Here is a 20,082-nt window from a genome sequence, read left to right on the forward strand (position 1 = left end):
CATTACATGAACTCAAGCGAAACAAATTTACTGATACAGTAAAATTTAAGAACTATATTTACATTTTAACAATATTTACCAAAAAATAAATCCTACATCTAATAAATGGTATGGAACAAAGTGCTGTGAAGGGTCTTCCCCCATCAAGAAATACATACAAACAAAAAAGGTAATAAAGCATATATTATGATACAGGCTTGTAATAAAACAAAAATGGGAGAAATGATATGCCAAACATACGTAATAACTACTGACATTAAGGTCAAGAGGGGAAAAAAAAGGGTAAGTGACTTTAACAACATTTTTTTCCCTGTACCCATAAATGCAAATATATTTCTGTTAAATCAGCTGGATTGCTAGATGTTATCTTAGAAGTTAAATAGAAAAAATGATATTGGTCTTAAAACCTGTGGAATGGAATGTCACCATTCTTGTATTTCTGTGTATTTCTGTAGCTCTCTTGAACTCAGCTGGTATACGCATGCCTTGCGCTAAGGAGACAAGAGCTTTATAAGGGCATATTAAAATAAGTGTGTGGCAACAATAGGACTTTGGCATTACAATCTACAATAGGTGTGTAGATATCTCAACAATTTAAATCATAGCAGCTTAAAAGAAAATGAGCAAAAGAAACAGGCATCTGAAAGCTTGTGGTATCATTTTACTATTAGATTTATCTTTGAGACTGCAGTAATAAGCAGTAAGCTTAAAAAGTGTTAAGGTGTTAACTCTGCACATCAGAGGCACTTCTGGGATCCATGAAATGTGTACATTGATTTAGGTAAAATAAAACACTGTGGTGATAGCACAAGAAAAGAAAGCTGAATATTGAGCTTTGCCAATTCTGCTTCTGGAAAGCTGCAACTGAGTAAAAAAAGTGTTAATTATTGCTTAGAAAAATTGCTTAGTGTGCACTTTACTGTATTACTATGACTTTTTCATTAATTTACTGTATTAGCTTGCCCAAATTGATTATAGACAACTAAACTCCTCCAAGGCGACACGGTAGCTCAGTGGTAGCGTTGCTGCCTCACAGTAAGGAGACCTGGGTTCGCTTCCCAGGTCCTCCCTGCGTGGAGTTTGCATGTTCTCCCCGTCTGCGTGGGTTTCCTCCCACAGTCCAAAGACATGTAGGTTTGGTGCATTGCAATCCTAAATTGTCCTTGGTGTGTGTGTGTGGTGGGCTGGCACCCTGTCTGGGGTTTGTTCCTTCCTTGCACCTTGTGTTGGCTAAGATTGTCTCCAGCAGACCCCTGTGTTAGGATATAGCAGGTCGGAAAATGACTGACTGACTAAACTCCTCCACTTATAGCATCATATAGTTTCAAAATTAATAAACATATTTTAAAATTTAATTGTGTTTTTTAGATTAAAAATTATATCCCAAAATAGTGTGCATTCCTTTAAAATAGTATTACTGCAAAATGGATCATTTAAAGTGGCCTGCAACATTTTGTGGATTAGGACTCACCTGGATCAGGGAGGAAGAAATTTGTACTATGGAAAGCTCAGATTATTTCCAAAGCCAAATGCCTTGCTTTCAGAAACCAAAGAAACAAAAACACACAAATGTTAGCAGGTTTTGCAGTTTTTATAAAGATCTGTATATGTTTTTGTGCAAAATACTGCAGTCTACAAATACCCTTAACTGAACATCAAAAGTGCCATTTGTCAACAACAAAAATGGAAACACTTTTACTTGTATGAGACTGACATTATAGTTCAATTTTATCCCATTTGTTTGTGAAGAAAACAGCATATTGGAGTTGTGAACTACACCTGAATATGTATTGAGTGCTTTCCATTTTCCTTCATAGTAGTTAATGGTAAATGCTCAATAATGTAATCTTCAGACTGAACAGCAGAAATGAGCTGACAGGAGTAGGACAGTTTAAAATGAGGGTATGGAAGTAATGAGAATGGTGTGATAAAAGATAGGGTGTTTAGTAGTCCTGGGTCTGTTAATCTGGGTCTTTTAGGGATTAATAGTTCTTTATCACAAAATAAGTAACAATATCCATTCAGTTTAATTTGCCTTGACTACAAGTTGTGCAGTGTGTAGCACACACAAAGCAAATTTTAAACCTCCATCAATCCATTTACTAAGCTTGCATTTTCATGGTCAGGGGATGAAAGGTCTTGGAGCCCATTCCAGCAACAAGAGGCACAGGGCTCAGTCCATCACAAACAATCCAACATAGTCCATGAAATCTAAGAAACAAACAATTAAAAAATATCACAATCTCACTCCACACTCTCACTTTGTTCTTTCATCAGTCTTTTTCAGTCCTAGCTTACTGCGAATGAGTGAAGTTTATGCCTATAGTAACATCATGTTTGCATAATCTTACCCTAAAATGTCTTTTACGTGTTTAAAAAAAAAAAAAACTTTTAAAGAGGCTGTATTAAAGTTAGCAAAAGTAAAAAATGTATTTACTAAAAATGGTTAGCAATATAAGATTCATATCACAGTCACAAACTTTACATATCAATAACAAGAAATAATTAAATGTATTACAGTGTAAAATTTTAGAAGTCAAACAATCCAAACCACTAAAAAAGAGCAAAAGAAAATACACCACTCCCACAAAACAATGTTGCAAAAAGGCGGCTCAGCTTATACCCATTATCTTTAAATGTGATTTCCTTTAAGGCATTCTGGTCATCTTGTGCATTTTGAAGTTCATTTGTTAATGAAAAATTTACAAGTACTTTTTATCGTGTTCAGGATCTGAAGTATTTTTCATTGTAACGGTGGATGGTTACACAACCATGATAAGAGATGGGCCGGGGCATTGCCGCCATGCCAGTTATAATTCCTGAAGCTGGGTCGTAACACAGAATGGTGTCCGTTGCTTCTCCAGTCTCACCCCTTCCTCCTAAAATGTAAATTTTTCCATTGCAAATAGACATGCCACAGCTTTCCTGTAAGACATACAAAAAAGTAAAGAAAAAGATAATTGTTTTAATAATAAAGTCATTTATAAGCATTTATATAAGGTGATAATGCAACTAGAATTTGTTATTAAAATATTAAACAATTAACAGAAATATTCATCATCAATAAACTAAATATGACAATGTTTGTTGGAAAAACAGTTGTGCACATCTTCATGAATAACCTATTTGACTAAATGCATTTACAAAAGTTTTACAGCAGCAAAATCTTTGGAAAAATGTATGAAAAAATGTAACCCTTCCTGCATATCCAGCATCCTACAACTGTAACAACAGAAGGAGGTAATGGGTTTAATGCTTAGAAGAGCCATCAGGTACAAGTGTGGACCTAATAGCAAGGATACTCCTGATTTTAGATGTACTGTATATCTAGCCATGAGCTGATCACATAATGCAACATAAATTACTGTCCTCTATTAGGAGCGTATTAGCTTGGATATGTGAAGAAATATCCATCCATCCATCACCCAACCCGCTATATCCTAACTACAGGGTCACAGGGCTGGAGCCAATCCCAGCCAACACTGGGCGCAAGGCAGGAAACAAACCCCGGACAGGGTGCCAGCCCATCGCAGGGCACACACACACACCAAGCACACTCTAGGGACAATTTAGTATTGCCAATGCACCTAACCTGCATGTCTTTGGACTGTGGGAGGAAACCGGAGCGCCCGGAGGAAACACACGCAGACACGGGGAGAACATGCAAACTCCACGCAGGGAGGACCCAGGAAGTGAACCCAGGTCTCCGAACTCCGACATCGTGCCGCCGTGATGAAATATACACCAGCTTATTGGCACTGAGAATGAGATGCCTGAAGGCATCTATAATAATAATTTAATAGAAGGTAAAGTAAGAGGGAGAGAGAGAGTAAAGTATTAATAATATGAGTGTTTAATAGAAATATAGAAGCATAATGAAAAACAGGACAGACAACATGAAACAGGTTTAGGTGGGCTCACTTGGGGCTTTTTAACCTTTTTATAAGTGTGCAACATCATAATTAATGTTAATATATTGTAAATATAAAAATGCTACTGTTTACGACAACCTGCTATGCCCATGCTTTCAGTATTATCAACTAAATAAAGGACAATGTATGCAATACTGGCAGCAATAATTTGGAAACTACTAAAGATACCAACTTTGTTACTATATTCTGGAGGAGCATAGGCACTGTAGTGATGAGTAAAAACAAAACTGGTATTCAGGAAGATATCCTAACATGGTTAAAAGTGAGACAAAGGGATAAAAATATTGCTTTTCAAAGTTGTTATTTAAGACATGGCAGATCTGCATGGTCATATCTGAAGTTACACAACCTTACGACTAACAGAGATATTTTTCGCCCTGTCCATGGCCAAGTCATGCCTTTTCTGCAGTGCAGCTGAAATTGGCTCTGGCTTCCCACAACCTTATAATTAAACTAGGGGCCTTCGCTCGCCAATCCCTGTGTTTGGTTAATCAGATATACAATTTTAATTTTTTTTTTCTTTGGAATTGTTTCAAATTCATTATTTGCACTTTTACTTTAAAGCTTCATTAAAAACAATACTTTCTGGAGGCACATTGTGACAACGCAATGTATAACTGCCCGTTAGTGAATATTGTTTCTGTTTCTCTAATAAATAATCTGACTTATTGTCATAGCAAAAGCTATTCTCACAGTAAACTGTAAACATTTTAATACGAATGGCATATCACGATCTCCTTTGGTGTGTAATGTTATTCGTGGAATATATACATTCCCTTTCTTTTTGCCTGTTAAAATTTGCATTGCTTCTCTGTGATCATAAATATACACCTGACCGAATTGTGTATTCTTTGAAATTCAATTTGTCGTTGCTTTAACTGTTGCGGGTCCACAGATTCTCATAACGTATCGTCTATTATTGTGTAAATCCACGTTTTGTGCATTGAATGATGCAAATGCAAAAGGACTTTGTTGTCTACTCCTTGCCTTTTATTTCTGACCTCAATTTCTCATGCTCTTTTTTCAATTACACCTGGTTCTGATGATTAATCACCTTTTGTTTGCGGTAATCTGATCTTTTCTATCTTTTCTTTGATACTGTAGCGACTGACATGATAAAGTGTCACAAAAGTTTTACTTGAACAATCGCTGACTTTGTAATCCCAAACACAACTTTCTAGCACCTTCTCCAATCCCTCATCCTGCCCCCGTTTACCGCATCAATCAATACCCCGCTATCAGTCTTCTGCACTGTACTCCGCCCTCCCTTAATTGGACCGAACAGTCACTTAAAACCAATAAGACCGCAACCTGGTTGGGACGCTGCAATACTTTTGATTTTTACTGGTTTCATAATCTCTTATCTGCCTTTTTTTCTCTCCAACGCCTTTGGGTGTCTATTCTCCATATTGTCCTTATGCACTTTATATGTGTTGACAGCACAGCATCTGTGTGCACTACATGCTTTTACACGACTGACTGTTTTTTGATGGATGTGTTCTTATATGATATCCTCTGTATGTAGGGCATGTCTTGCAAGAATCTCATGCTCCATGGCCCCGCGAGACGGCCCTGGGACAGTCTCATGGAACCAAGTCTCATGTTTACGGTCACCGCGAGACACTCTGTGGCAAGTCTCTTTTGTCTCGTGGGTCTTTTAAATGGCTTATAAAAACTTCCGAGAAGATAACGTATCGTCACCTTGCTTTTGCATTCCAGGATTTCATTTTATAATAGAGAGATGTGTTTAGACAGTGAATGGATGTATATGTGCAACTAACCACCACATGAGTAATATAATAACAAGTAATAATATTTTTAATCTGAAAATCTATTTAATATGAATATATTAACATACTTAACCCTTATATAAAAGCACAAAAACCATCAATGAAGAGTAGCACTGTAAACTGATCTAGAAAAAGTCCCAGGCTTTGTTGGCTGAATAGCCTGTTCTAAATCTTTCTAATGTCCTAAAATATAAATACACTGACTCATTGGTAGAATGAATCATACAATATTATACAGAATTTATGTAGAAAGAGCGGAGTAATCATACTGCATTCTGCATTCAAATAATAACAATGCCAAAAAAAATCCATTACCAACATAAAAGATTAGAGAAGAATCTGTAAAGAAGAAAAACAGAAAAATACTTCTCAAGCCCATCACCTTCAATACATGTAATATTTGGACTGTTATTCAAGATCCCCCACATTGGACTACATATGTGATAACTGTGAAAACAGCACACCTTGCCACAAAGGTTTCTGCTCTCAAAAAACAGCTTCATTGACTCACAAATCTACATCAGTACAAGTCAAAAGTTTTGGGTAGCTCTGTCCAAATTAAAGAGAGCAGCCAGCAATTACAACTACAACAGACCAAATGTGGACCCAGGGTGTCAAAAGAGGAATAAGGTACCACAACATCTCATCAGAAAAAGAACCAACCAACAGGTATACCTTGCTTTAAAAGTCTGAGAAAATTCTGCTTTAAAACCAAGTTAAAGAAAATGAGGGGTAGAAGAGGCAAAATACTCATTGGAGATTCAGTCATCAGAAATACTGGCAGCTCTATATGCAGTAGAGATCAGGAGTGAACCACGATATGCCACATATCAGGAGCTAGAGTTTCCCACATAACCCAAAGAGTGGACCAGTAACAACCAAGATCCCTTGGTTATAGTTCATATTGGAACACATGATATTGGAAAGACAAGTGCATATTCCCTGTAGAACAAATTTAGGGAATTTGAAGATAAGCTAACGATGAAATCAAAATCAGTAATTTTCTCCGAAATCCTTGCAGCACCAGGATAAAGACTACACAAGCAGAATTTAATATTCATCCATAATGCATGGATGACAGCTTGGTGTGAACAAAATTGTCTGGCTTTTCTTAGTCACTGGAATGCCTTTTGCCATAAACATTTTCTTATACAGTACTGATGAGCTGGACCATATCTACAAGAGAAAAGGACAAACATTCTAGGAGCGGGAATCTTCAGGGGAGTGTACACACATTTAAACTAGATTATATCGGGGACGGGAGGGACTGAGGTGAATGCAAAAAAACAGTCAACAGACCTAAAGAAAACTCTACCAAAAATATAAAAAGTAACCTTCCTCATTTAAAATGTTTACTCTTTAATGCGAGAAGCATTAGAAATAAAATGCATGAAACAGAGGCAACAGTATTGACTTGGGACTATGATATTGTAAGAATTACAGAGTCATGGCTAAATGAAAGTGATGGAGAGGAATATAATATTAATGGCTACACATGCTTCAGGAGAAACAGACAAGGAAGGAAAGGAGGGCTATGTCGCTGTATGTAACAAATAATATTCAGGCCCAAATAGTGCTGGGCGGTATGACCAAAACGGTATTTTTCAAAATTATACTGGTTTCACGGTATTCAAATGTATTTTTTGCCCCATGCATTAGTGGATATTAACCACATTTACCACTGCAATGACTGCAGTAGACTGGCTAAGAATAAGAATACTGTCATAAGAATTGTACATTGTACAAAATAACCTTTTAATGTGCACACAAATATTAAAACTACATAATATATTTGGTCCCACTGACATGACACGACATGAGTGCTCAGATTATACATATACAATACCCACCCCACTGCAGTCGCTGTAAAATGAATTTTAGGAAATTTGATGGCAACATCAGAAAATCAGCTAGTGAGAAAGCTTATGCTACAAGTCAGGTGACTAAAATTTCTGACATGACTGAAATTCTTCTAATCATGCAATAGACTAATTGCAAGATGCAAACGGCATCTTAACCACTGTCATACTGCATGGGAAATGATGGCCTATGAAGCTGAAATTTGGGCCAACTCAGAAAATCAGACAACCACTGCAAACTGGGATTAAAATCCTGCCAAAATTACACAGTGTATGCCTGATTAAAGACATCTACGCTGCGTTCAAACCCAGTGTGGATGGACAATTACATCATATGCATTTTAGGTCATTTTAGTATGAACAAAAACATTGTTTTTAAATGAAAACATAGTAGTGTGGATGTAGTCTAAGTTTTGAAATAGAACTGAATGATTTTAGATACTACTTGTGCACAATGCTGTAGTTACGGAAACATTAAGAAGATTAGGTGATTAAATGAATTTCTTAGATACTGTTAATGAAGAAGGCCTTAGCTTTATAGAGTACCGTGACTCTTTTTGAAACATATCAGAGTAGACTGTGCAAATGCAATATATCTGAAATGCAGTAGCACAGACACTTTGGTTAGTTGGGGTGAGAGGAAAATATTGATATAGTAAAATATGGGCATAGATATATATTAATGATATGTTTTATCATAGTAAATTATTAATACAGTGAGGACAAGATTTGTATTTAGAAACATGCATTTTATTGGTACTTGCATAAAAATGTATTGCTTAATTTCTCATATATTGGGGCACTGTTGCAGATTATGATTCAAAATGTCTATCCACATTTAAGATTAGACTTAAGAAAAAAAATATTTTAAAGAAAAAGCAAGGAACACTTAGTAATTGAGGAACAGTGTTCTGCTTTTTTCACTTACATATGAAAGCTTCATAAAAATGTATTACAAAAACAGCACATTACTATTAAAGTTCTGTATGTCACTCTCAGAATTTTAAGAATATTTGTATAATGCATGTTCAGAAAATATATTTTAAATATGAGACATTCTAGTGTTACTTACTGATTGAAAACACTACTACAAACGCAATTTTATAAGCACTATGGTTAGTTGATGCAGCGATGTGTGTGCTATTCTTTCTAAGCAATAATTAATTTTCTTTAGTTAAAACTATTCTGCACAATTAAAAAAATGAAAACATTATCTCTTTAACAGTATAATTTTAACCATAGCTTCAGTCCAATTAAAAACAGAATGATAAATCTGCAATATATTCAAAAATTAAGTTGCAGTACTTAATATACTGAAAAACACAAAAAAATGCAATGTTATTGCATCCTGACCAAAGTATCATGATAATATGTTATTTTAGGATCATTGGCTTTTACCACATTTAAGGTTAGATGTATACACAAGTTATCTGTCAGCAGCTGTATCACATGTACTTCAGAACCTTAAGCTAAGCATGTTTGAGCCCTGCCAGTACTTGGATGGGAGACAATCTAGGAAAAGCTTGGAATGCTGCTGGCACAGGTGTTGGTGAGGCCAGAAGGGGCCACTTGTACTGTGGTCTGTGTGAGGATCTCAATGCCCTGTTGGAGCCATCCTTCAGATAAGATGTAAAACCAAGGTCTGGACTCTCTGTTCTCATTAAAGATCTCTGAGCATCTTTCGAAAACAGGAGGGTTTTTCCCTGAAGTCCTGGATAAATTGCCCTTCGATTCTGGCCCCCTAGTCATCCCTGTCTCTAACTGACTATCTCTCTCACCCCTTTACCACCTAATAGCTAATGTGTGATAAGTATATTGGTGCAATAACTGAATAACTGAAACTGATGTACTGTAGTGCTGTCACATTCATCCTGGTGGGTGCTACATATTGTTGGTGGTTGAAGTGGTTCCTCTGTCTCTAAGCCCTTTGAGTAACAAGGAAAGTGCTACAGTGTATAAATGTAATTAATTATTATTATTATTATTATTATATAAACTAATATTAATGAGTAATGAGAATGTTTAAACACATACTATAAATTAACAATTTAAGTTATGAAGATTTGTTTCAGCATTATGAGAAGTATAGCAAGCAGACTGTTGCAGGTGACTGGCTAGGTGAAAAACTGAGTGCTGAATAAACGCCTACAATAAATTGAAAAGCTCCTGAAAAAAGTGTTCTGAATTGGTAAAGGACTATTAAAGTCAGTCAGTCAGTCATTTTCCATCTTGCTTTATCCTAACACAGGGTCACAGGCGTCTGCTGGAGCCAATCCCAGCCATCACAGGGTGCAATTCAGGAACAAATCCTGGGCAGGGCGCCATCCCACTGCAGGGCACACACACACACACCCACACACCAAGCACACACTAGGGACACTTTAGGATTGCCAATGCATCTAACCTGCATGTCTTTGGACTGTGGGAGGAAACCAGAGCACCTGGAGGAAACCCACGCAGACACAGAGAGAACATGCAAACTCCACACAGAGAGGACTTGGGAAGCAAATCCAGGTCTCCTTACTACGAGGCAGCAACTCTACCACTGTGCCACCGTGCCACCTCTTCAATCTAGACAATGAGGTCTAAATAGAAGATTTTGCATAATAAAGTTCACATAAATGTTAGGAAATACCTTTTCACAAAGAGAACTCTAAATACAAGGATCCAGTTTTCCAAATGTGTATTTAAGAGCTGAACATTTGGGACTTATGACAATTTTAGATAAATATTTCTTTATGCATTACTTACAAGACTCATCATGCAGAACTACACTACAGTATAAAAAATACCAAACAAAACCTGGATGACAGGTTTAAGGAGCTTATTTCAATTGTGCTACTTTACCAGCATAGTGCCACCTACCTGTTTGGTGAAGGTGTTCACAACTTGCATCCAATAGTCTTCTATTGGGTCATAGCAATAGATAGACTTGGTGAGTCCTCCAGATACGTAGATGAGATTATTCAAAGAGACCGCTGTGATGCATCGTTTTGCAATTGGTATGTTAGCACGAAGCAGCCATGAGTTAGTTTCTGGATCATAACATTGAACCTGCCAAAGAAAAAAAAAAATCAAATATCTGCTTGTCAGAGACATTTTTCTAAAAATAATTAAAGATATATGGTTTGTATTAGAAAAATAAGGTACAAAAATGTTAGGACAAAAAAACATCTATCAGTTACTGAGCTTGCTTAATTCTGTTTAGAGTCATTAAACTCAACCAGACACCAAGCGATCATCGTGTTACTGCTGTCTCTGCTATCAATAGGAATTGCTAGATATCATACTAGTATTTCTGCCTCCACTATTGAGAATAACAATGGAGAACACCCATGCATTTTCTTTTTTTTATAGTGTAGAAACTGTTGCACAACATCTTCCACACAAATCTAGTCAAAGCATAATGTTCACCCCATGGTAGAAAGATCAATAAGGTAGGGGAATTTCATTCTGCTGCAGTCTATACCAGGGGTCGGCAACCTTTTGCCAACTGTGTGCCAACTTAAGGTTTCAAATTATTCAGAGTGCCAACATCACATATCATTTTATACAAGTCGAGGTCAATATTCTTATTTTACCATATATTTTATTTTTATATTTTAATTAATTAATATATAGTGATATTCAATAATATGTAAAGTTGTAAACACATTAAAATTCTTGAAAGATTTAAAAAAAACTTTTTTATTATTAATGGGAGCCTTGCCCTTGCATGGTCTTGGCCAGTTGCTCAATATCGACAACATACTTTGTCACTTTGAGTTTGACACAATTTTCTGAATGTTCAGGCGTTAGGCGACTATGCTGTGGATTTAGCACTGCTTTCATGTGAGAGAAAATTTGCTCACAGGAATAGGTTGATCCAAAAGCTGAAAGAAGAGCAAAAACAATTTTCTTCAAACAGATGTAATAATTCGGAAGGGATGTCCAACAGCTGAGAATAGCTGCAGACTTTTCTAGATTTTCATTTTCCAGAGACTTCCGTAGTTCAACAAATTTTGATGTTCATAATTCTGAAATCTGAAGTCAATCTGTTGCATTTTAAAGTCATCAATATCCATCCAACTAAATAGTTCCAACTGGGTAGTTTCCAAATCAATTATATCAGGCTTAATGAGATACGAAAATAAGGATCCATGAATGTGGAAGTCTTTACTTAGTTTATCAAATTCTGCTTTGAGTGCTTCAATGTACTCTTGAAGCTCATCTGCATTTACTTCAAATTGATTTGAGAGATTCTTCACATTAGGGAAGTACTTGAATGCTTTGATGTTGATATCACAGGTAAAAATGTCTAGTTTCATTGTAAATGCTTTCCAATAGCTGAAAAGATCAAGTACTGTTTGTCCCTGTCCTTGTAATTTCAGATTAAGTTCATTTAAATGCGTGCTAATGTCAGTGAGAAACATCAACTTTAACACCCAGTTTTCATCATTCAGTTCAGGAAAATGTTTCTTTTTTTCATTAAGAAACACCTTAATAGCTCCAAGACAACTGACAAATCTATTTAAAACTTTGCCTCGACTAAGCCAGCGAACATTGCTGTATAGCAGAAGATCTCTATATACACACTCAATTTCTTGTAAAAGAAACTTGAACTGCCTGTGAACCAGTGAAGAATGAGAAATTATAAAGTTGACTATTTCAACAACAGTTGTCATCACAGAGACCAAATTCAGAGATGAGGTCTTTGCACATAGGCTCTCCTGGTGTATAATACAATGAAAATTCAAAAGTTTGCGGCCAACATGATTTTCAAGAAGTATTACAAATCCTTTCTTCTTGCCAACCATTGCAGCAGCACCATCGGTTGTCACACAGAATAACTTGTTTAAGTCTATGTCATGCTTAGCAAAATAACTAATAAATGCAGTCAAAATGTCTTCTGCTTTGGTTGTGTCATGAAGTGGTAATAAGCAACACAACTCTTCATAAATGTGATTATTTTCAGGATATCTTGCAACCAAGGCTAAGCGAGACATTTCGTTTAAATCAGTGCTTTCGTCAAGCACAACACTAAATACTTGAGATTGTTTTAATCCAGATATTTGTTTAGTTGTTACATTTTCAGCTAAATCAGTTATGCGCCTCTCAACTGATCTTGCAGAAATTAGTATTTCTCTAATACGAGTGAATATAATCTCCTTATTTGGTAAATCACTGAATAAAATTTCAGCACTGCTTAAAAAAGTTTCTTTGATGTATTCTCCGTCTGTAAACGGTTTCCCTTTCAAAGCAATACATTCAGCTATTTTATAACTACATTCAGTAGCTTTAATCTTCATTCCAACTGCTTTGCTCAAAATACTAGTTTGTTTTTCGAAACCAGAAATAATTTTTTTGATAGCTTCACTTTTCTCTTCTGAGGTTTTAAACTTAGACTGGTGTTTTGTTTGAAAGTGTCTTTGTACACTAGATGTGCGACACACAACACTTTCACAACAGAAAGTACACACAGCACGATCTTTTTGTCCAACAAATCCATATTCTTTTGTCCAATTTTCTTGAAATGGTCGATGATCAAGTTTCCTTTTCTTTGCAGCCATATTTAACTAAAATTATCTTCTGGAAATATAGATAAATCAGCAAATATCAATGCCAACATTTACATATAAAACACTACTTATAAGCAGCAAAAAACTTTACAAAGATATAACATTTTTTAATGAATTGTTTAAGAGCACACTCAGCAAACACATCCGGTTCACATGCATAGTTATCTGAATTACCGAGTCCTTCAGATTTTCAGATATTAAATACATAAATACACACATAAATTTGTCCGTGTAAATGCAGAATTATATATCTACATACGTGCATATGAGAGGAAAACCGTCAGTAAACTGTCAGCTATAACTAGTCATAATGACACTACAATGCCGATCGCTGTACACAGCTTGTTTAGAAGCGTGGGCCTTAATTATATTGACGTTTTTTCTAAGTAGATCTAGGAACTAATAAAAATATGACCATCTAAGTTTTTTTATACAATGGATATATTTAGATTAATCAATATGAACCATATATATTATTCAACTACCGGCATTCGGCCTTTGTAGATCTAGATCTGCAAATTTGCAGCACGTGACCGGAAAGTCGTAACCAATGTTCATATTAGAAAACATTTATAAAATGCAAAAACCAACGTTGTTCTATAGTGGGTATCGTTAAAATATCACCTGAAAAATTATATCTGTGCTTGTATACAACGAAATCCAAATATACACACAACAGGTTTTAAAGCAAATGCGCCACAATTTTTTATGTAATAGAATTTTGATCTCGCTAGTTGACGTTACTGTCGTTAGTTTCTGAGATTTCGCATATAGACTGTTCCCTGACCTACTTAGACTGCTGTTACAACAAGTCTGGATAAGTCTGTGGCTGGAACCCTGCTACGCCCAAGTGCCGAAATGAGCGAGGAAACCCCTCTAATCGATTTATAATCAACTTTATACAGGAAACGTGAAGAGTCTGCGTGCCATTTGAAATTGCTTGGCGTGCCAAGTGTGGCACGCGTGCCATAGGTTGCCGACCCCTGGTCTATACTCTCTTCATATGGTCTGTTATATCTGACTCCCTCCCTGGTTTATTTTATTGTCAAATTCTATAGGATGGTGGTTTTATTTTTGTCTCCTATATTGTTAACAGACCATATCTTAATAGACTTATATCATCATGATTTGTTTATGTTAAAAGCAAGTTTCTTTTTAACTGTGTTGTTAATATAGTTTGAATTTTCCTGGATGGAAATGTTTTATGGCTTATTGATGTACTGTTAATGTAATATATTTGCATGCCCTTTGAGGGTCAGAGCACAGGGTCAGCAATTGTACAGTACCCTTGAAACAATTTTCAGTTTAAGGGCCTTGCTCAAGGACCCAGCAGAATAGAATCCCTTCTGGCAGTAACAGGATTTGAAATGGCAATCTTCCAGATACCAGCACCGATCCTTAGCCACAGAGCCACCACTCTGTATCAGTAGATGTATTGCCTTTTGTTGTTGTACAGTAAAATGCTTTATAAAAGACCCCTCTCTGACAAAAATAAACATGATTTTGTAGCAGGTCCCTAAATACAGTGAAAATAGTGTTATTCATTAATAAAATAGCCATCAAAAAGAAGCAGAATTTAGGGGTGGGGGTCGACTTGTTGTTAACTCAATTTTACTTTTTGTAAAAATTGATTGATTGATTTGTATGGAATGATTGTAAATAAAGCTTCAAAAAAAAAAAAGAAGAAGCTATAAAGGCCACAGAGAGATTGGCAATGAATGGGAATAGAACCCAAGCTCCTAAATCTGTGAAGCAGCAAAGCTAGTCATTGTGCCACCATGCTACTTTACTAAGATGAGTATCACTTTACAAAATCTTAAATAAGCAAATTATTCAGTAAATTGTATATAGAATGCTAAACAATATAGAATGCTAAGCCATGGAAAGACAAAACAAAGAAAACTCTATTAGACCACAGAAGCCTAATGGAACATTATGAGAATTCTTTCCTCCACATTACTATGTATTTCCAAAAGGCCCTTCTAAACCATATGGCTCAAAGCACCAGTTCGTCTCACATTATCTTAGTTAACAGCTGAAATGTCAGTATAAGATCAAAAATAAATACCCTTTTGAAAATAGTCATGTGACTATATAAAGCTGGCTAGCCAGTGGTAGTTGTTTCTTTATTTTTTTCTTTAAGGAGGCAAAACTACTGTAAACTTGTATTTTGCTCTAAATAAGTGCTTCCCTTTTTAAAGTCACAAGTAAAAGGCAAAAATACTTTTTTTTTAACTTTTTTTTTCATTTTTACATGTCACAAACTGCAAGTTTGCTGTTGCATTAAATTAAAAAGTTTAAACCTATATTACAAAATATTTTTATGTTTTTGTTCAGTGTACACAAGAATAATTAGCTTCCTCTAATCAGCAGATGTTGACAAGAAAAACTTCAAGCATCGAATCAGCTTGTGGCTTACTGTATCTAGGTCAATGTATTCTTGAAAATCTGAACTTATGAACTTCCTGAATTCTACAGGAAAATGAAGTCAACACTCCAAGGCCTTGGCTCAATTATTATACTCAGAGGAGGCATCTTAAAGGAAAACAGCATGTCTTTGTGTAAAAACAACATTAGCAGCTTCAAAACTGTCCTCAAAGTGCTTCATTAGCTTTCTAAAGTAAACATGCATGTTTGTTTTTGAATGTTTCTTTGTTAGTAGGTTTATCCATTCTTTACGATTGTTGACACCATTCAAGTAAATCAAATCAAACTTGCCAGAGGATACTTTTTCATTCACAGATCATTCACACGGTACTTTTTGACTCAAACTTTTCAGTATACTTTAAACTACAGACCACAACCTGACTCTGTTTAAACACTTGGTAGAAGCAACCTTAGATAGATAAACTTTCTACCTAGAAGCATCCTCTTTCCAACATCTATTTAGCATTTAATTTGATTTAAGTATAAAACAAAGATTTCAAGAACACCAGTAATGGAAAGCTTTTCTGGGAATCCAACCCAGAAGCACGCACTGGCTTCCTAATCAGACGCCTCTAGAGCATGATCGCTGTAGCTGCATAAGTACACATGCTTACAAAACTCCCTCCCTTCCCCTCTTACTCATGCTACAGGAAACCCTACACCTTAACTGACATGTAGTATGAATTCACTTCTAGTATCCTTCCTTTGCAAAATCCATGAGATACACACCAATTTCAAATAAAAAGACAAACTTTTAAGGAAGAAGGTGAATTAGAATACCAAAGAGTGACACTCCACAAGATTAAATTATGTGTATATTCTTTCATGTACAACAACAGTTATGTTATGAACTGGAACAACAAATCATTCAGAGAAATGCAATTTGGATATATTAAGATCTGGTCTGCTTTTTTACCCCAGTTCAAACATTTTTTTTTAATATTCATTAAAGTATTAACTAAAGTGATTTCTGTTGCCTGTCAAGATAAAAAAATAACACAAAAATAGTGATTAACATAGTTTCAAAGAGTGCTCAGCTAACAAAAGGTTGACAGGAACAAGGATGTCTGCTATCTGACAACATATACAGGTAAGTTCCCCATGAAACATCCAGAAGTGAAAGAGAGATCCTTGCTGGAAGGGAGAAAACTTGACTTACTAGTGTAAAGAAGCAGCAGCTGCTGGGAGCCAATAACCCTGTCATACATGGTGCCCTGAAAGAACATTAGGGGGGAAATGGTCCAAGATATGCTAATAATACCTGGCCCTTATCCTAGAAAGTGTGAGATAAACCATGGAGAGATAACAGAAGACCTCAAGTCTTTCTGTTTGACAAGTCCTAGTACAAGCAGGGGAAGTTAAGGCCAGGTTGCCCATTCAAGAGAAAGGTCAAAAGCAAGTATTAGGAGATGACTATTCCATTGTCTAACCACTAGGATACATCATACTGTCCCTAAGTGTCACACATTTTCATTTGCAATTTAATGGACAGTTTTAAGGGCAGCTCAAAGAGACAGACTCTAGAAATTTAGATTCCAGATTAGTTCTGATATATTCCCAAGAAATGCTGGGACACCCTCCCATCATCGGCACAGCACAGCAAGGTTATTATAGTTTTGCCTTTTTATATTAATTTTTATTTCCATAATGTTTTTGTCCTAATTCGGAAATTCAGTTTTAGTTTTCCTTCATTATGTATTTTTAGTTTTAGTTTAGTTTTTATTTTACAAAGACATTTCTATTTTATTTTTATATATATTAGTTTCAGTTTTAGTTTTAGTAATTATAGTATGGTTAAAGAGCTACTATGGAGTTTAGTTTTTGTGTCACAATGAAACAGAACTATACACTTAACGGGTTTGGATATAATATGAATTTAATGTTAGTGGAACATTACACAACACAATTTACTATTTGGTTTTGTTTTTATCTGATAAAAACAAGCATAATCAAAACCAGGTACTGAATATGAACAATTTTACATAATTTTATAATTTTTTAAATATTTTCTATTTCATTTGTGCTGAACAAATCTGTGCTTTTTTTCCTTTTCCTTTCATTGCCCAGAATGGGCCAATTTGTAATGAACTTTAGGTGAATTTTAAGGTGCGACTTTTTTTACTCTAAATGTCTACAGCACACAACATATCCTGCTCCAACGACAATTTGCTTATAATGAATGCCTTCAATATTTCATTCAAAAATCTCAAAACACTGGGCTTTGTTATTTTCTACTAGCCATATTGATCTCTGATTCCATCTCAGTCACAAACAATTTATAGGCAGAAGTTTGCACCTGCAGGCCTGGAAAGATATAAAACATCATAAAAGAGATTCTACTGTGTTCTGACAGGTGTGACCATGAAAATCATGGGGTTAAGGAAGAACAGGACTCTTAGGCTTGAATCAGTGTGCTTACCCCACCTAGCTTTACTGAGGGAAACAAAGAAAAACAAGCATGTAGGGTGAAGGTTAGGGACAGTGAGACTTGAATAGACCATGCATAAGTACAGTAAACCCATAATGAGCAGAGCAAGAGCAGGTTATAAGAGTATGGACAGGCACAGAATGACAGAGACAGCATCTGAGATTAAGAACAATTTATACATTATCTAAACCTGTTTATCCAGAGCAGGATCACAGGAACCTGGAGCCTACCCAAGCAGGTTTGGATGCAAGGCAGGAAAAATCCCTGGTATGCAATATGTATGATATGGCTGATGTTAAGAACAAAAACAATATGATATTTCAACTATCTGATTTGAGAGAGAGAGAGAAACATTGAAAAAATGGGGACATATATTTTAAAGCATAATTCTGCTATTGAATTATTTTCACAATATCAGGTATTTTGAGCTGTGAATATGAACTAAAAAAGTAAAATTAATAAATATAGAATACATACAAAAACAAATTAGTATGTTTAGCTTTTCATCACTTGGCAGACTCTCTTCCCCCACCTACCTGTAGTTCAGTAGAGACATTGCCAACTCGGGAATTTTACAAGGTTTGTATTGCTTCTTTGTTAAATGACGTTTCTAAAGCAAAAGTAATTGGTCAGCAACAATATGCTGATCTTGTATGATGACCTAGTCAGTGCCTCGATCAGTGCTGTTTTATTTTCAAAAATCGGGAGTGGTCTCTCCTAGACTTTCTCGTGTACTCAGATATGGGGATGGATATTTGAGGACTAAACCTCAAGACAATTATTATATTATGTGCATTAAAGAACCATCAAATCAAACGAATGATATACTGAACAATTATTATAAAGTAAAGTTGAATAAATTGGACTTTGCAGCTGCATGAATAAAAAAAAATCAAGTATGTGTTCAGGTAAAATACCACTTCCGGTTAATGGATTTGGCCCAAAAGTTAATACAGATCTACAGTTTTGGTGTAACAACCACATGCCAAATTTCATCCATCTCTCTAGTTGTGTTTTTGAGATATTGTGTTTATACACACACAGACATAATTCCAAAAAATTGTATTTTCAGACTCAGTGAGTTCTAAAATGTCAAGATTCATCAAAATGTCGAGTAAAATGTTTTTAATGATTAGTATGCTTTCTCTATACTTGGTATACTTCGAGTGCGAAGTGGCAGGTGAATTACTATCAACAAAAAGCAGGCACCTGAGAAATAAACTGAAACGTTACTCACTCGTGATTTTTCTGTCTATACGGTAAAGTTTTTGTTAAGCAGCACATTCCGATTTCAGGCGTTTGAATTACATCTTGATTTACAACAAGTGCACAGAAAGGCGGCACATGAATTGATTTCTATTTCACAAGCTTTACGCACCCGTATTTAGCTTGCTCTGTCATTGCAAATGTTGTGTGAAAATCCGCCCTCCATCACCAGCCACTGTTCACTGGATGAATACGCGTGGGCAGCTCAAGGTGGATGGCTTTCAGTTTTAGAGTTAAATATTATAAGGGTTAGAAACTAACAGCAAGAAAATGAATTCAAAAACGAAAACTAAAATTATGTTTAGTAAATGATTTTATTTCAGTTTGTCTTTCCAGCTACTTTAATAGTTTTGTTTAGTTTTTCATTTCAGTTTTGTTAATTATTTTATTTTAGTTTGTGAAAATGTTTAACAATAGTTTCAGTTTTGATTTTAGTTTTCGTTAACTATAATAACCTTGCAGCACAGGATGACCCTATGGGTTCTAGAACCAATATAGACTGTCTTTGGATTCAAATATTTTAAACAGCATACACTCCAGTATTTAATCCTAGGTTAAATCTGAATAGTCCAATGTGAGTATTAAGCGCAAACTTACTGGTATATCCTACACACACCCAGATTTGCAGCACAATGAGGGACATGCCATACTGTCTATAATTTTTAAGGCTTGCGGATGTCTTTTTTATAAATTATGTCTAACTAGATGTAAATATTTAAAAAGAAAGTACTAGAAATCTGCTTAGTCCTCTTTGTCTCAGTATCTGCAAGTTGGTAATGAGATGCTTCATCCACTGATATGGCCCCAGGTTTCAGTCATAGC

General features: G+C 35.5%; 1 protein-coding gene across 1 annotated transcript in view; it reads right to left on the reverse strand.

The window, feature by feature from the left end:
- Positions 1-2,686: 2,686 nt before the first annotated feature.
- Positions 2,687-20,082, reverse strand: part of klhl24a (kelch-like family member 24a) — a 66,667-nt gene continuing 49,271 nt past the window's right edge. Inside the window, exons 6-7 of the mRNA XM_039761729.1 lie at positions 10,447-10,635; positions 2,687-2,925 (exon numbers count right to left, since the gene is read on the reverse strand). Coding sequence (XP_039617663.1) covers positions 2,725-2,925; positions 10,447-10,635 — 390 coding nt within the window. The 3' untranslated portion in view covers positions 2,687-2,724. The remainder of the gene's footprint in view (positions 2,926-10,446; positions 10,636-20,082) is intronic.

This window comes from Polypterus senegalus, chromosome 1 (genome assembly GCF_016835505.1).
Source record: "Polypterus senegalus isolate Bchr_013 chromosome 1, ASM1683550v1, whole genome shotgun sequence".
NCBI classification, from domain to species: Eukaryota; Metazoa; Chordata; class Cladistia; order Polypteriformes; family Polypteridae; genus Polypterus; species Polypterus senegalus.